General features: G+C 42.2%; 1 protein-coding gene across 1 annotated transcript in view; it reads left to right on the top strand.

The window, feature by feature from the left end:
- tenm1 (teneurin transmembrane protein 1) overlaps nucleotides 1-18975 on the top strand; it is a 212891-nt gene that overhangs the window by 35022 nt on the left and 158894 nt on the right. The window contains 2 exon segments of the mRNA XM_034223176.1: nucleotides 16999-17149; nucleotides 17151-17234. Coding sequence (XP_034079067.1) covers nucleotides 16999-17149; nucleotides 17151-17234 — 235 coding nt within the window.

Raw genomic sequence — 18975 nt, 5'->3', positions numbered from 1 at the left:
CTTCCCTCGTCTCTGAAAGCAAAATTACCAATGGCACTGCTCTTGGGAGACGGTGAGAGGCAGGAGAGAGGTGGGCAGATTGAGAAGGGCAGCAGGAGGTGGAGTGGAAGGAGCAGGGGGAGGTTGAGAGGGAGGTGAGGGGAATTGAAAGAAGAAAAGGTTGAAAGGGAAGAAGGAGGAAGCACCTGACATTTATGTTCCTGGCCAGCAGAAAATGCCAGTTCAGGCTGGCACCTCTCTTTTATTCTCTGCCGTTGAGTCCTGCCTCTCTCTGACCCATGGCTTTGCCTCCCACACCGAGAACCACGCGTTTCGCCCCACTCCCGCCACCTTCCATCGGTCAGCGCTCCTCTCATTTCCCTGCATCAACGTCTTTGCGTTTTTCATATGGCTACCTCGTGACCTCTGGCCTTCATCCAGCTATTTCTTCATCTCCCTGTAGTCATTTCCATATCACAGGCCCTCACCTATGCCACATCACGCCCTTCTTTCGTCAGCTTTTCCTCTTTGATCCTCCACTTGTGCATCCTCTTTAACTTCCCCCCTTGTCCCTCCCATACCTGTATTTGCATCGCTTCCTTTTTCCCTTTCTCTCCCCAGATAATCGCCTCCTCCTCCCTTCCCCACACACCTCTGCTGTGCCTTGCCCGGGTCCCAGCCGATGATGGGACTCATAAAGCCTCCCAGATGAGACGGTAGCTAATGGCTGTTGAATAATGCATGGTGGGCAGGATTTAGAGAGCCCAGTCTATTAGCCTGACCCAATACTCTGGGCTTTTATTAAAGACCAACACTTACAATTACAAACTACATTATGGCCGGGGTCCTGTCTCAGCTCCCCCCCTCTCTCGCAATTCGTCGTTGTCTGAGGCGGAATATTATCTTTTCGCTTTTTAAGATTTTATAGCCTGGAGAAACTGACCCTCTTAGAAGAGGTCGTTCACAGTCTTTTGTCGTTGTTGTGCCTTATTTTATGTGATTGTGTCCAAGGTTAGTGGCCCTTTTAGTCACAGTTGTGGATAAAAAAAAGAGATTGGTGAGGTTGAGGGCAATGGTGTCACATTTTCACTGTTGGTGGTTGGTATAAAAATGAAGGGTGGATGCGTAGGCTTTTTATGTTCCTCCCCTGGTGTGGATTGTTGGTTTTTGTGGCTGTTTATAAGATACATAGGTGCTTGATGCGCCGTGTTCACATCTGTATTGCGCCCTCTGCTCCACTGTTCCAGGATTGTCATCATCTTCTAGATGGATTTTGCTGTAATTTTCTCTGCGTTGCTGCAGATGAGGCTCCTCGCATGATTATACACAAATGTTAATGGAGGCTAATAGCAATAAGTGTTTGGAAGTGTGTGTCCTGTGAGTGGCTTCTGAATAGTCATAAAGTGTTGTTAGCTAATGGCTATCTAAACATCCCTCTACCTGGCCATGTTTAAGTGCACACTTAGCTGTGTCTCTGTAATAGCTTATTGACTCGTCTTCTAATTTTGATATTTGCTATGCAAGTTTTCATCTTGCATTTGATTATGCCTGTCTGCATATTCTTGACAGTTTGCAGAGTTAGGTATTTGTGCAGTACAGGATTTTTTCGGTTCAACACTTTAAAGCCGGCACAAAGACATACATAAACATTGTTAAAATAATACTTTAAAAAAACAGATATTATGATGTCACCAAAGGATTCATAACCATAGCAAAGCATATTCAATGTGTTGAAAAACTGAATTGCAAATAAAAAGACTCTTATCTACATTGTGAAAGGTTTTGAGGGTTGTTGATATGACTCAGGTATCTTTCCACCTAAAATCCATCCACTTGATATAGAAAAGTTTTTTTTTGTAAAGTGCTTCAGTTCCAAGCTGAGAGGCCAGATGCCCAACATAATTGCTGCGATAATTCTATCTACTGACATGGTATGGTTACCTGCAACTTTTCCCTTAGAATATAGACTACTAAGGATTATCTTGGCATGATGTGCCTTATATAACCATGAATAATACTATAAAGTCTGTCAAATTTAAATAATAGTATACCATAATCAACATGATCTCCAAAACGTGGGGCAATCTATACATTTTAAAGGGGCCGTATTAAGCTTTTGGTTTGTCCCTTTCCTGTATAGGTTTTAGTGCATGTAAATGGTCTGCAAAGGCTAAAATCCCAAAGTTCCCTCCAAAGGGACTTTCTCTCGCACACTCCCCCCCTGCCTGAAATGCCTCAATTGGACTCCTTTGTTTGCTTCCGTAGAGACATCTTCTATTGTCTAGCTCTCAAACACATTGTACATGATAGGATAAGGGGTGGGACATCTCTAAGTGTTTGACCAATCACAATCACGCCGGCCAGCTAACCAATCAGAGTAGACTGGGCTCTGGTTTCAGACAGAGGGTGAAAAGAGGTGCTGCAGCACAGGCAGTATGAGAAAAATAAAGAGCTTTTTGAACATTAAAGGTGGGGTAGGTAAGTTTGAGAAACCGGCTCGAGATACACTTTTTGTTATATTCCATGGAATGCTCTTAACATCCCGATAGCAATGAATATCTTAAGTGCTTTGACAACAAATCCATAAAGAAACGTCTTCTGTGGAAGCCGTAGCGCTGTAAAAAGCACGACCAATCATTTTAGCCGGCCCGGCTAAAATAACTGGATGGCCTACCTGCCTGTCAGCCTTCCATCTGTGCACAACCTTATCTCGTGCCCTCATTGGTCATGTGCGCGTTCGTGTGTGTTGGGGGAGGGGCTCTGTAAGGAAGTGGCAGATTTTTTCCGATTGGGTATTTTCAAATTCTAGCGCACTCGAGCTGGTTTCTCCAAAATTACCTACCCCACCTTTAAAGCATGTAAACAAGTCACAGAAGAGGCACACAAATTAGCATAATTGGACCCCTATAACTGTATGCGTCTCGTTTGTGTCTTGTTGAGGTATATTGTATATATTTTCCTCATTCAAGTGTTTTTCTTATCTGCTGTGACGGTCTAATAACAGAGGGTGTCTTATCCTGCACCAATTGTAAAGCACCCTGAGGCATATTTTTGATTTGTGATATTGGGCTACACAAATAAAATTGACCTGACTAAAATGAGACCGTAGTTCCAGGATCAACGGTCAGCATGCAGTCCTGTCAACACATGAGTTTGGTTTTTATATGCTCACAGATCTTTAATCATGTAATTCAGCTACCCAGGGTGATATCCAGGCCATGTCGGAAAGGAAGTAGAGACCATAAGGGATGATAGATTGATGCCAGCGAGATCACCACATAAAGTGTTGACCCTAAACCTTTGATCCATCTCCATATCCTCCGTCTCGGTCCCCCTCTGAGTGTGGCGTCTGGAGAGCGAAGTGATTATGTCTGATCCGCACAACGATCTGATGAAAAAGCTGCAGCTTACAGTTTTTCTCGATTGCTAACACACTAAAATGATACATAAAGCACAATTATTTTAACTGACACTCAAAGAGCAAAACATCGGCTCAAATCTCCAAAACTCTAAACACGTTTTCAGCTTTTCACACAATTTGCAAATCAACATGGCACTTTGTGCAAACCACTGCACACGTTTCTCCACGTAAGACACAGGAGTCTGACATGAAGTCACGTGTTAGCAGGTTTAAAACACTGATATTCAAAATGCCTCACACATGGACCAATGATCAAGAAACATGTTCCACCTGACCAAACACCTGATAGCATAATTGTTGGCTCATCAATCAGGATGTTAGCACTAAAAGACCACAGGTGAGTACTTTCTTACAGCAACAATGGAAGCCAACATGGAAGCAAGAGGAAGAGGAAGAGGAAGAGCTGGGCTGAGAGTGAGAGGAGGAGGAAGAGGTGGGGTGAGAGTGAGAGGAGGAGGAAGAGGTGGGGTGAGAGTGAGAGGAGGAAAAATGAGAGGTAGAACTGGAGGGAGAGGACGTGAACAAAGAAGAGTACTCTCTAATGAAATGAAATGTTATCAACCATGGTTTGACGATGACAGAGGCTGGACGGAGGGTTCAGCCTAATCTTTACTGTTGCCTCTGTAATCCGGACACTTAGACTTGAAAACAGGTTAGTTAGTTTTAGCTCTGCCTAACTCATGATATATCAGTGCTTATATCTGATGTGTGAAACGTATTTACTTCATTACTGTAATTGAATTGTTGGCATGTTGCATACTATAACTGTACAAAGATCCTGCACTATGTGGTAAACTTACTTTGATGCAACACAGACACTGACCAACCACTATATCTTTGCTGTTTATCTGAAGGACTGAGAAACAAAGAGGTGGAAGGTTAAGGATTTTCAATGATACACAGGAAGCAGCAGTTACAAACTGGGTTTTGGAAAACAATGCATCACACTTAGAGAGATCCGAAGCATAGTAACTATGTGCTGAGATGCATGTTGCACAATGTTAGTTTTGAATAAAATGTGATTTTATTTCAACAACTCATTTGTATTTCTTCACTTACTGTATTTCTGTAAACTCAAGCAATCTTTCTCTGCAGAACCCTCTATGTACAGAGCACAGCCCATAACAGATGAGAGTGCTTTAGAGTATGCTCAGAAGTGTGTAGCTGGGTGGTCAAACCATCTAGTGTTATGAATGAAGTTATATTTGGTGCTAAAGTTTGCATTTGGTAAGTGTTTATGTAGTTTTGAGTGCAGTTCTTCATTTAGCAGGAGAAATGAGGAGTTTTGCACTTTGGGTGTGTGGTTGTGTGAATTGTGTTTAGTGTTCTGAGAAACTGAGCAATAAAAAAAAAAAAGTGTGTTAGCAATCGAGAAAAACTGTAATTTGTGGCCGAAAAACACCATGAAATACAACTTGCTGTCTATTTGTCTGAGAGTGTTTCTCTCTCTGTCTGGCTGATGTTATTCAGTCTGATCTCCTCGATGACCCGGCAGCCAGCCAGTGTTTCTCAATAAACTGCACTCTCTATATATAGTTATCTAAATGTCACTGACTTTTAAACCATGCTTACCGCTCTGTGTATCAAATCACACACTTGTGAAGCAATTAGAATGTGCTCATTACAGTTGCGTATCAATATTAATGACGAAGTTGAGTGTATCCAATCCGGATCTGAGGTGGAAACTGAGGTAAACAACAGCCTGTCGACAGCATTTAAGTGAAAAATCCATCCTTCCTTTGGACTACATAAAAAGTTACACAGTGTAGTACTTCCTATGGTTATTACAGTATGTTAGTGTGGCAGAAAACGTCATCCCTAATTCGATACTTGAATAAAAATGAGGAAATATAGATTTTCTTTTTGTGAGTTACTAAAAATGAAGAAGTTATTGAATCCAGATTTGAGGCGAATCAATAATAAATCACAGCTGCAACGGATTGTATTGAATTAGCTTTGCATTGCGTTAATCTGTGTCATTCATTGGGTGAATCTCTAACTGTCTGCGAGGGAGAGATACACACCTTTTGAGGGGCTTTTTGGCAAAACAAAGTTATGCTTTCAGCTTCAGAAGAGGGTCAGTAAGTGTCTTGTTTTCCTCTTCATTTATCAAAGAAGCTACTTGAGTGTAATGAGTGAGAAGACGTCTACGGCAGCCTGCTTAAAGGGAAATCATGTCCTCCAAAAGACAGAATGAAAAAGTGTTGGTCGAAGGCGTTCAAAAGGAGAGGTGAGCACATACTGTAGCTATCAAGGAGATATTCTGATTGCATTGACACCCTTATACGAACATGGATCAAAACCAGTGGCTGAAAATGTGTGTGTACAGTGTGTGTTCACCGTACAGCAGACAGCAGAGGTCTTATCTTGGTTAACGGTATCCCTCTGTCTCTCTGGAGGCACGCAGGGAGCAGAGGGCAACTGCAGTCTGATGTGGGGCATCTGTTCCCACATTTGTTAAACTTCCCCTGCTGTGTGTGCGTCGTTTTAACAGAGAGATAGAAAGAGACAGACGTTAGAAGAGTTCGGAGCGTGTGTGCACGTCGTGATCGGTGTGATAGGTGCGGTCGGTGGAGTGGAACGGCAAGGTGTTGTTGCAATAGAGGGCAAGTGCCGACTTGTCATTGGTCTGTGTTAATGCTGACCCAGGGCGGAGGCTGCACTCACCTCATTGACCGCAAGATGGCCGCCAGCCGAGTCCGCAGGTGGTATTGGAGGCACATCTCATTCCTCTTATTCCCTCCCTCTCTTCCCGCGCTCTCTTTGTACCTTTATCTCCCTCCACCATCTATTATACATTCTTGTCGGAATACCAAGCAGCCCCTCATCCTTTCTGCTATCCCTCCCGTCTTCCCGTATTCGCACAGACCTGTCCTCTTGGTGCATACACACTGTATATGACTGAATGCATTGCTCCATACAGTAATCTCAATGGGGACATTACATGCATAATCGACTTTATAATAAGGCTCTAGTTGGCCCCGGATGCCTGGTTAAAGAAAGGAAGGGAGATGTGTTAATTAGACTCATTTACAGCAGCAGCTAGTAAAGAGCAGGACCCCTTCACAGACGGCCTGCTTCTCCTTGAGAAGGGCCGTGGAGTTACTGATCAAAGTTTCACACCGGAGACATTGAGAGGTGAGTGAGGTGTTATCGGTGGACTTCTTTAAGTCTAAAGCCTTAAGCTGGTAGATGTAATGGGAATAGGAGTTATTGACTGGAGCGAGCGTGGTATTGAAATAGTGTCTCTGGTGTGCCATCATCATGACGAAAAGCTTATAGTACCCTGATTTATGACTGCTGCGGAGAAATGAGTGCTTCATAAAGATTTGCCGCTGGCTGAGATGGAGTAATCAGTGAAGTGATCTGACTTTGGTGGATTTCAGTACTCAACGAGTTGCAAACTCAGTTGCTTACCTTGACTTTGTCTGTCGGACAATGCACGGGGCAGGAGTTGGAGCCTGACTCTGGCCCTCTGTCAAGGTCATATGGATTAGAAATGATTGGGTTTCCAATACTCTACTGGGGAGTTCTGCATGATGAATCATCACTCTGTTCCAAATCGACACCAATTAAGAAGGGTTTGTTTATTCCGCTGTGGGACATGCTGTGGATGGGAACAAGCATTTTCACCCCCTTTTTTTTCTCCTCACTGTGGCAGGGATTAGGATAATGTGTATCTGCGTGTGCTTCCTCATGCACTGCAGGGTTCATATTTGTCTGGCGCCTGCGGATTTGCGTTTATTTGCACACTCATGTGTGTGTGTTGGCACGTGCATGCCCACAGTCATGTCACTCAGTGTTTACTGTGTGGACCTGCTCTGTTTGTGTCAGTATCTCCATGTCTGTAAGGCATGCTGTATGAAAAGTGAGGTTGAGGAGCCCAGTGCCGGAGCCAGTGAATTCATTTGCATTCATTCCACCGCCTGTCTCTCCTCAGAGCCCATTCTAATTACCAGCAGCTCAGGTCTGCTACAACACTGCGCATACTCTCCCTCTCTCTCCCTGGGTGAAGAAATGGGCTGCTGGTGGTGCATTCCTGTAGCTTTGATACTACTCTCTCTTTAGCCTGCCAGGAATCTCTTCATGTTGTTTTGTTTGCTGTCAAGCCCAGGCACTTTCTCCTGTTTTAGTGACGAAGTCGCAGGAAATATAGTGCATGCATGTGTGGGCAAGCGAAATTCCTACTTATTCCGTGTGTGCTTGTTGTGATTGTTTCGGGGTTGAGGGAGTTGCATATTGTGGAGGAGAGAGAGCGAGGAGGCAAAGTGGAAAATAATCACAGTTCTTGTATAAGATGAATGTGCGCACTAATCTCCATAATGGCCATTGTGGCGCTTCACCTCCTGAGTCTCTAACACCTTGTCACGCCTTCTTCCTGGCAATGCAAATTCATACCCGGGCTAATAACTCACATGACATCACACCGCCATGCCTGGGCATGCTCCAAAGCTGTTTCACCTACTCATGTGCACACATGGAGCTATGATATGCACCAACGCACACTCACAAACACCTGCAGAGCTCCATGGAAGGTGGCAGTGACCGGGCACCCTGCAGCAGTGACAAGGTCAGGAGGATCAGGACACTGCTGTGCTCTCACCAGAGATGAGCTGAGCTCAGCTAGCTGCTGTTTCACTTCATCTACAGCAAACCTGCATCGGCCTCATAGAGTGGTGCAGGATTGAGTCCTCAAACTCGGAAATTAGTCAGCCTCAATCTTCCGGTTCGCTCGTCTCAAAGTAAAAATAAATGTAAAGGTGTTTTTGGTAAGAGTCCTAAAATAAGGACTGCAGATAATAAACTGAAGAGATTTTCACATTTTGTTCTAGGACATGAGAAACATCAGTGAACATCCCACTTGTGAATCTCCAAGGCTTCTATGTGTCATAATCATGGCGGTTCTCTACACAAATAGAAAAACACTACTAAACGTCATCATGCAGAGCAGAGTCATGTTAGCTTTTTGTTTTCTGGCGATTGCATTTACTTTTAAAAACGGGGTGTTCATATGTGGAGGTTATCCCGCTGAACAAAATGTGTATTTGCCACACATTTTACTATCTGTACAATACAATACATACATCCTATTGTTTTTGTCAAGGGAGCCCTTGTGATGCTTAATAAAGATAAGACAGGATAAACCTTTATTGATCCCCTTAGGGAAATCCAGGTGTTAGGGTTAGGGTCAGCAGCAACAGGAATAAGATAGAAACACAGGATAGGACAGGTAGAAGTTCACACAAGGAATAATGAGAATAAAAGCTACAGTACAAAGTAAATATAAATATATAGTTTACATATACAGTATACAATATAAATAAGTGTGAAGTCTAAGTATGTCATCACAGTGCAGTATATCCAGGTCGGCCTACCAAAACACGTCATCACTGCAGCGATTCATTCATTTAGATTCAAAAAGTTTGGTGTGGTACCTCCTGTCTGTGAGACATCTGCGTATTAATTACAAGTTTTTAACAGATCATTTGTAGCGCAGAACCGAAGGAGGGTGCTCATCTGAAAATGTAATTTGAGCGCGGGCCCCTGCAGTGAAGTGTTGGTAAGCCTCTCGCTGTAGAGCTCAGGAGGTTTCACGCCATCTCCAGGGAAATGCTACTTTCAGAATCACCTGCAGCCTAAACATGATTGTGGAGTTGCTCCGGAGTTGTTTTTGAAGATGTGGAAACAAACAAGCAATTACACAAATATGCACATAGATATACACTCGATATAAACGCATGCCAATACACATGCACATTCAGTGAGTCCTGCGGTATGAAAAGGCCCTATGATGCATGGCTGCTAATTATCAAGCTCTGAAAATCTACTGTATGATAGGAAAAGCTCTTAAAGCCCTCGGTTTCTTCATTTGTATTTTTTATTTGCTTTAATTGGACAACATGATTGTGTTACTTTGTCAAAAGGAGAACCCACCGTTTATCCCGTGTCTGAAGACATGAATCATTGGCTTTTTCTTTCATTCTAATTGCTGTCCCAGAGTCCAGTGTCATCAACATGATTTTCAGCGTTTCTGCTGCCATCACTGCTATTTTCATCATCATTGCTACCACAGCTATTACCGATGCTATCGCTATTATCTTTGTTATTTTCATCCCCACCGGCGCTATTATCAGCAACTTTTTATTCATGTCATCATGAGGGGCCAGGATCATTAGCAATATTACTCCCCGTTATCATACATTCACTATTGTTATTATCGACATTACCATCCTTCGCACCAAATTCATTAGCGCCCAGCTAATGAAAGGAATCATATTAGAACTTATTATGTCTGATGAAGATAATGTGTTATCTCCTGGACAGGAGCTCTGTTAAGACAAAGACAGATGGCCAGCTAGGGCAGAATCCCATCTCATTACTGCAAAAAAGAAGAACAAAACCCAACGAGTTCTAATTTCAGTTGTCTGACCTTTTTATGGGGTTAATTATTTATTTCATCGAGGCACAGTGAAATAAACTTTGTGGCAATTTAATGCAAGTCAATTAAGAAGTGAGATAGATGAAAAGCTATCCTCGGGGAAATTATTAAGCTTTTATTTTTAGAGTGGAGTGAATGATGTGTTTTTTTTTTCGCCGGGACCTGTCCAACAATACTGTTAAATGTTTTCTAAAACGATCACATTCCTCTATCAGACAGGCAGGTTTGATATTGTCGAGGTCAGGCTCTATGGATTGTATACGGCTTCCCTGTAATAACAAATTAACTCTGCACTAGAGCGCTGGGCACAATAACAAAGAGAGGGGAAGGGGGCGTGAGGAAACACAGAGAGTGAAGAAGGCCTGGTAAATATTAGGCTTTAATATCATGGTGGTTCATTTTTTGGGGGTCTAGTACACAGCTAATGTAAAGGTCTCTTCTTATTAAAGGAGCTATGCATTCCATTGTTGCAGCTTTCACACTTTACAGACCGGACAAAAACTATTGGGGTGTGCAGAGAACTTAAATGTTGTATTTTACGTATAAAAAGGAATAACAAATGACAGAATTGTAGAAATTCAGCTATTTTCGCTGCTAAAAACAGTAATTACAGAGAGAAACAGGCTGATTTTGAGGAGAAAATAAGCCCTTAAAATCTAAAATCTTTTCTTCTGCACATGGCCAAAGAACATTTATCACTTATTTGTTTCGTACATTTCGTTTTATAAACATACACATTCTCCCAAAGAGAAAGACTCCTCCCCTTTTTCTCAACCCCTTACAACTCTGATACTTACCCTTATTATCCATGATTACTATTACTAAACTTTAAAACTGTATACTTCTTACATTTCTCAACTACAAGAGCATTTGCAGGTATTGCTGAACATCTGGCAGGCACATCCAGACTGGAAGCAGAACACTTTAATGACAAGCATGACGGGCATTGATGAACACGACTATTTGGCGCATGATTGATTTTTCACAGCTTCATACCTGCTTGTTAATATCACTTTTTGAGAGAGTTCCACCATGATGACAGCTGTGTGTGTGTGTGTGTGTGTGTGTGTGTGTGTGTGTGTGTGTGTGTGTGTGTGTGTGTGTGTGTGTGTGTGTGTGTGTGTGTGTGTGTGTGTGTGTGTGTGTGTGTGTGTGTGTGTGTGTGTGTGTGTGTGTGTGTGTGTGTGTGTGTGTGTGTGTGTGTGTGTGTGTGTGTGTGTGGCTGAGTCATTTTTTTCTCCTCTCATTGCATTAGTATGACTTGGCTTGAAATGTCTAAATTGCTATAAATACTTAATGTCTGTGCTATTGTAGTTCCATCTCACCTACAGTAATGCATTTTTAATACTTGGCCCTAATACCTGTTACCTGTTACATTTCCAAGTAAATCCCCCCAGATCTCGCTTCTGCTGGCTGTAAATCGCTTTTCATCATATCTCGATTATGTAACCAAAAGCTGATGATTCCAGGAAAAATATCTCATAAGCGACTTTCCAAATGTGTCTTTTCTCGAGGGCTAAGTCCCAGAGGAGCTCCAGGACAGAGGATGTCATCTTGAGCTGTAATGGCCCCTCCTCTGGCCCCTATCTGCCCCCCACAGAGCTGATTTGATGTTATGAACTCCTGGCTGGCTCGCCAAATTTTGCACGGCCCCTGCTCTACATTGCCAGGCCTATTTGGGTTACATCTACTATTAAACACAACATCACAGCTTGCGTGTTTTTGATGTGACTTTGTGCGAGAGCGAGAGAGGAGGTGAGAGCTAGCAAGTGTTTCGCCATTTGTGCGAGATGAGAGGAATTGAGTCAGTTTGTGGGTCTTTGGGAGTGCCGGAGACCCAAAGCTGCCTCAGCTAAGCCTTCTAAAGCACCATCTGGCATCCGGGACCCCTGTGTCACCCTACTCACCAAGATTACATTCTCCACTGGCGCTATATCCCTGTCTTTTCCCTCCCAACCTGTCCACTTTATGCTCTCTCCACTTTTCCGTTGCCAGGAAACACAAACTTAGCAAGTAAAGTTGCAAGGGCTGTATCACTAGAGCTGTTAGGTATCAGGTTTACTTAGAAAGTCATAGTTAAATAAGAACTAGAGGTAGAAATACCTTGGATTTATTATTTTGGTTTTGCAATTGCAAGGTCAAAAAACATTTCTTATTTTTCTCAACCCCTTCCCATTGTAAGAATGTTTGGAATGCAGAGACATGTTCAAATAGGTTTATAGCTATATCTAGAAATGTCTCCCGAAAGATTTATTACATCCTAATTTACAACAAAAAACTGTTTTAAACATGCTCCTGTGAAAACATTGTTATAAACAGTTTGAGCAACTTACCCTAAGGATGTCATCAGGCTTATTTTGGCTCCATGACAACAACAAAATGCAGCTGTGTGGCTTCACCTATACGGTATACCGACTAAAAAGTGTTTTAAAGCTGTGAAATGGATACTTTTATGTAATAAAAATGCGCTGAGTGATGCCATTAGTATTTCAAATGAGTTTTCAATACTGTTGATGTGTTGTGATTCATTGACACACCTGAGGCTGGCAGGTGAATGCTGTGGTGTGTCAAGAGAATCTTTCAGCATTTTAGAAATAAAGAAAAAATTGCTTTTGTAGAAATGTTCACAGCCGTTTACAACTTTTTTAATAACAGAATCGGAGTTTGAGGTCAACAAAGTTACATTCAGTACAAGTCTAAAGTTGATTTCATGCCTCAAGCGCAAAGTGAAAGTTTCCAACTGGAGTGCCCGGCTCTGGGGAGGCACTGCATGGTAGATTTTAGATGAAAAATAACATGTTTTTTGTAACAAATGCTAAAAACATCCACTAACAGTGTCTAGAAAAGCTGTAAGCAAGGGATTTCTGTATGGACTCTGAGGACTCTCAGTTGGGCTACTGATGATTCAGACTGCTAAAAAGTGAAGCACCACTTTAAGTTCCTGGTGTGATACAATGACACACGATTTCGTAGTGCTCTAAATATGTTCTCTCAGGTTTCCCTAAGCATGTCTTTTTTAACTCAGAGGTGGTTCAGACAAAAATAACTTCCCTTTTCCACATCCATTAGTTCAGACTAAACAGCACCTCCAGGTGATGACACAAATACATTTCCTGTCATTTTCCCAGGTCTTTATGTAGGCAGCAACAGCACACTGATTAGCTGTGAAAGCCGTTTGATGTTGTGTGGTGGTGACAGGCAGGTTGTGTTTCTCCATATTACAATGCATTATATTTCTCAGGGGGGAAGACACTTATTAAAGGGGACATATCGTGCTTATTTAAAGGTTCATACTTGAAGTGTGTCTTTCTGCTAGAACATGTTTACATGCTTCACTGTGAAATAAACACTTTATATTTCTCATACTTTCAGTTTGAATATACTTGTATTCAACCTATGTCCTAAACGCTCAGTTTTAGCGCTCTTTAAAGGCTAGCAGGACAAATATGGTGCACCAAAGCAAAGGTATTTCTCAAGCCATGGGGGAAGATGTTCAGATGTTTAGTATATTATAATTAGCATGCGTACATCCCAGTTTGTGGGTTATTAGGCGCTAAAAATGTATGTGCACATGCACTGAAATAGTGAGTTTTCTTATTAAATGTCCCCTTTAAGATTTATTTAATGCAGACAAAAGTGTATAATTATGACACATCCACTGTAAGGAACTCCACAAACAACACTGTTCAGCTATTGTTCTACAGAAACATCATGAATTTGCTAAAACATATCACACTTATGCGCAAGTGGGAAATGTGCATCTTTGCAGGAGTCCCAGAACAATAAACACCAATGGCAGTAGGAGAACATTTAGTTGCCCCCCCCCCCCTGCATGTTTCTGTGAAATCATGAAATAAATATATGATGTTGTGAGTAATGGCTTGTCATGAGTAAAGAAGAGATCATTTCATTGTGTCAGCATGCAGAGAAGGAGGCAAATATATTTTTATTACATACCTTGGAAATGTGACAAAGACAATTTAGCCATGTTGGAAGATCAATAAGCGGCAATGTGTTCTTGGAAGATGAACAACTTGTCATTTGCTCAAAGAACATTTTGACAGGGTTTACACAGTCATTTTGAAAATACTACTGTCAAATATGCAGATATATAAACACAGACACACACGCAGAGGAAACGTCATAACTGCTACTTTAACGTTGTTCAGAAGGCCATTTGAGCCGGACAGATGGCATCATGGATACATTACTGAGGAAATGTTTATAGGCCTATTTACAGAACTATTCCTGCCCTGCCTTAGCTCTCCTACAACACTGCCACCATATACATCTTGCAAATGTGAATTTCCAACAACTGAAAGCCATAAAACCTGATGTGCTATGTGGTGTGTCAATGAAGCATTGGCGGATATGACACATAGTGCAGTTGCTCACGTCTGTGTGCAAAAAGCGACAATAATTTAGCGTGAAAAGCTCAAAGCAAGATGACTATGAACATGAAATGTCTTGAAATGTCACTGCATGTGCACAGATTTAGTATTATGGAAATGTTGGCGATAACACGTTCCATAACTGCTTCCCGTCAGTATTTGGAAAAGATGTCGCCTCAATTTGAGTTGTAATGGTAATTGAAGTGCAGGAGCAGGCAGGTGTTTTTGCTGGCATTATACACTGTAGAGAGCTATTATTTAATTCTTGACTTTTCTCAATTTTGGGAAGAATCATGAAATGTGTTCACTGGTGTTGTAAGACTTACACTTGATTTGGGAAGAGTGTGGAAGTCTCCCAGGTGGGTTGCATTTCAAGATGCTAAATTATTGCTGACATTTTGGCAGCAAATAGATTAGTGGGCCTGTCTGTCTACCATATTCTGGATTCCCTGAAGGCCCTGTCACACTGTCCCGAAATTGACACATTCGCCCTCACTCTGATCGGGGCGAATGCCCGATGGCACCGATGATAACAAGATGCCCTCACGATGGCCTTACGAAGGGCACAATTGACACACGAATTCAACACGAAAATGAACCTTCGCAAGGTCCTTCGACAATTTTTTGGCATGCCAAAGATGTTGCCACCGCTCACGAAGTTGCTGCCGGAGCCTGAGAAACTCCACCGGCGGTCATACGATGGCTTAAGATGCCCTCACGAATGGCCCGATGTTGCTACGATCACAGCCGAATTTGAACATTTCCTTTATCGTGTGTCCATCGGGTTGTTTTATTGCACAACAAAATCATGTAAATATATTATGTAAATAACCCAATTTGTGTTCTGTGAAACTAAAAAGGATATCATATATTATTTTGAAGGACAGTTGACAGGAAGTTGTTGTTGTTATGGAAACAACATTACGGAGAAAACGTAATATTTTCTACATATAACGACGGATAAAGTAAAGAACAAAGTCTGAAGATATCAGTACAGTATCATAGTACTGTAACACAATTGTTTTTGGTTTACAATTGTTTAAGGCCCTGTCACACTGTCCCGAAATTGACACCCGATGGACACACGAATATGGAATTGTGAATTTCGCACGATGATGGCCCCGAACCACACACGAAGGAAACATTTACATTACATTTAAGACATACAACTGCAATGAAAGTACCAAAAACAATTGTGTTACAGTACTATGATACTGTACTGATATCTTCAGACTTTGTTCTTTACTTTATCCGTCGTTATATGTAGAAAATATTACGTTTTCTCCGTAATGTTGTTTCCATAACAACAACAACTTCCTGTCAACTGTCCTTCAAAATAATATATGATATCCTTTTTAGTTTCACAGAACACAAATTGGGTTATTTACATAATATATTTACATGATTTTGTTGTGCAATAAAACAACCCGATGGACACACGATAAAGGAAATGTTCAAATTCGGCTGTGATCGTAGCAACATCGGGCCATTCGTGAGGGCATCTTAAGCCTTCGTATGATCGCTGGTGGAGTTTCTCAGGCTCCGGCAGCAACTTCGTGAGCGGTGGCAAAATCTTTGGCATGCCAAAAAATTGCCGAAGGACCTTGCGAAGGTTCATTTTCGTGTTGAATTCGTGTGTCAATTGTGCCCATCGTGAGGGCATCGTGTTATCATCGGTGCCATCGGGCATTCGCCCCGATCAGAGTGAGGGCGAATGCCCGATGGCACCGATGATAACACGAAGATGACACGATTTGACAAGATGTCCTCACGAGTGCCTTACGAAGTTGCCGCTCACTAAGTTGCTGCCGGAGCCTGAGAAACTCCACCGGCGGTCATACGATGGCTTAAGATGCCCTCACGAATGGCCCGATGTTGCTACGATCACAGCCGAATTTGAACATTTCCTTTATCGTGTGTCCATCGGGTGTCAATTTCGGGACAGTGTGACAGGGCCTTTACAAAAGGTTCAAGGCTAGCGTTACATTCATTGTCAATACAGCTGGGCAGAGAGGGTCTTTAGGGACAGGGGGATTTACCGCGCTCGTAGAACCGCGCTGCAAACATATGGCGTGGGCTGCCCGCCTAAACACTGATAACTGACGTCCCAGGATGCTTGATGTACACTCATGGATGCAGACGGATGCATGGAAATACATTTGCAGTCACACACACATACTCGCATTCACACATCAAACAAACATATGCACGCTCATTTCAGCCGGCAAAACTGTAATTAGCCCGTTCTCGCTATTGGAAGACTCTCTGAAAGGAGAGACATAGCAGCAGGGAGGAGGAGAAGGGGTGAGGGAGAGTTATAGGGGAAGGGAATGATAAATGATGGATCCAGAGAGCTCTAGCTAGACCCCGAGGTTAGCAGTGTGAGGGAGTTACAGCTGGCTAGCTCATTTCGTGGAGCTACAGATCTCATAATAAACATCACATGGGTAGTTTGGGCTGGCGGCTGCAGATTAAGCTGGAGCTGTTAGCTCTTTAAAGACTGCTCAGTGTTGCAGACAGCCAAGAGCCTATTTATAGGGCTGCTGGAAGTGTATCAAAGCAGGTAGGAAGGGAAGGCACTGGACAGGAACAGTTTCCAAGCTGATTTATGTCCCTCAATCAGTGTAATAACAATAAACTGTCAACTAACACGCCACTTTTATTTGTAATTTATGGTACGGCTCTCCTAATAAAGCTGTGTTTATTTCCCCCCTGTCACCTCCCCTTCCCTCCTCTCCTCCCTCCTCCTCCTTCTTGTCTCCGCGCAGAGCTGCCCAACAGTCCAGGTGGTCAGTTCACGTTTCGCCCGCTGCCCCCGCCTCCACCCCCACCCCACGCCTGCACTTGTGCCCGCCCGGCGGCGTACACTCAGGTCAGCCTGCAGAGGAAGACGATGCCGACGCGCTGCCAGGCCAGCCAGGGGGGGGGACACCAGCTCCAGCACAGACCAGGCACAGCTTCACAACAGCTGGGTGCTCAACAGCAACATCCCCCTAGAGACCAGGTAAGAGAATTCAACAAATGTCCCCTAAAGGTTCTTTTTCTTTTACTTTTAAAAAGAGTTCTAAGTCATTTGAAACAAATCAGGCTTCGTTCCAAAAGCTTTCAGCTCAAAACGTGGGATTTTGCAAAAAGACCCCTTCAAATGAAAAATATCTTCAAGGCATAATGCAACATAATGTCACTTGATTAAAGACATTTCTTTAAACAAGTGACATTATGAGGCTCATTAGATTAAATAAAATAATTTCGGTAGGAGTGTGAGTTGGCACACTTTCAAAATGTTCTTAGAAAATCAGAGCTTAATGTTGAAGAACAAGTGTTGGGCTAAAGGATGTGTTATTGTGGACATGTTTTGCTCATATAGAGAGCAGTAAGTGGAACACCACACAGGCCTCTGGGGTATTATTATTACAGGACTTTGCAAACCATCAAAGTCGTAACGAATCTCTCAGGTTTTTTAGATTTTTCTCATTTTTATAACCACCCACTGCCGGCTGATTTACCAGAGGACCAGTATCTGAGTTTCTACTACTTAAAATAAAAGTTAGTAGAAATCCTATTCTCAGGAACATCTTGAGACTCCACTTCCAATTGTTGTACCCAAGAGTTTTTTTTTTTTACCAAATGCTTGGCAAAGAGCTGCTGGAATTTCATCCCTATCAAGCGGAATTAAGCATCTGCTTGCTGCATATGAAATAATTGATCAGAGAATTATTTAGGAGATCCTCATTTGTGAGGCTGATTTGGAGAGGAGGCAGCAAGGTGCAAAAGAATACGTTTGCATGTGTAATGAGATCACGGTGCGCCAGCTGAATTCTGGTATTATGAGTGGGGATAAGATTGGCAGGCTGCCACACCAGAAGAAGGATTTAATAAGTTATGCATTAGGCCATAATTAAATCTTACCTCATTTAAAGGAAAGGAAGAATAAAATTAGATTCAGTGACGAATTAAATTAATCACTTGCCAGACATGACTATCAATGTAAGGGACCTGTCAGAAGTGGATTGTAATTACAGAGAAAATCTATGTGTTATGTTTGCTTTTAATAAAATTCAAGTGTTTCAAAATGAAATTGAACAAACATACAGAAGTCTCATCCAAACAGAGATGTGATTATAAAACATGAGGGGGAGTCCGTTCTCGACATATCATGCTTATTTTAAGATTCATAATTATCAGGGTTTCTTCTTGAACATGCTTTCATGCTTCACTTTCCAAAAAACAATTGTCTTGAATATACTTACGCTCAGTTATAGCGCATGTCACTTTAAGCTATACTTTATTAAAAAGCAAAGTCTGCTCTAATTGGGTATCCGGGAAAAGATGGTGCATCAAAGCGTAGGTATTTAATGGGGGGAGATGTTCAGATGTTTAGTATATCATAATTACTGTAGCATGCATGTTTCCCAGGAAGGGAGTTCAATCCTTCTGATCATGCAGCCCACAAAAAACTGCCAAAATGTGCCAAACATAAATAAGTCTAACCCAAAGAGAGATGTGATTATGAAACACAATTTCCGCAGTAGCTTGAAGTAAAACATATCTGCGTTTGGGACTTTTATAGTCAAATAAGTTTCATTTGATAGTGCGCTATTAGTTCTGAAACATAAAATGTAATCACATTCATAGTCAATAGAATAATTGTCCCTTAATACCATAATTCAGATATTATTGGCTCTTTTCTATCTAGCTTCTGGCATCCAAAAAATGACACCAAAAAATGACTTCGCAGCTTAACT

This window comes from Gymnodraco acuticeps, unplaced genomic scaffold (assembly GCF_902827175.1).
Source record: "Gymnodraco acuticeps unplaced genomic scaffold, fGymAcu1.1, whole genome shotgun sequence".
Lineage (NCBI taxonomy): Eukaryota > Metazoa > Chordata > Actinopteri > Perciformes > Bathydraconidae > Gymnodraco > Gymnodraco acuticeps.
The sequence above is the reverse complement of the archived record's forward strand: the minus strand, read 5'-3'. Positions and strand labels throughout refer to the sequence as shown.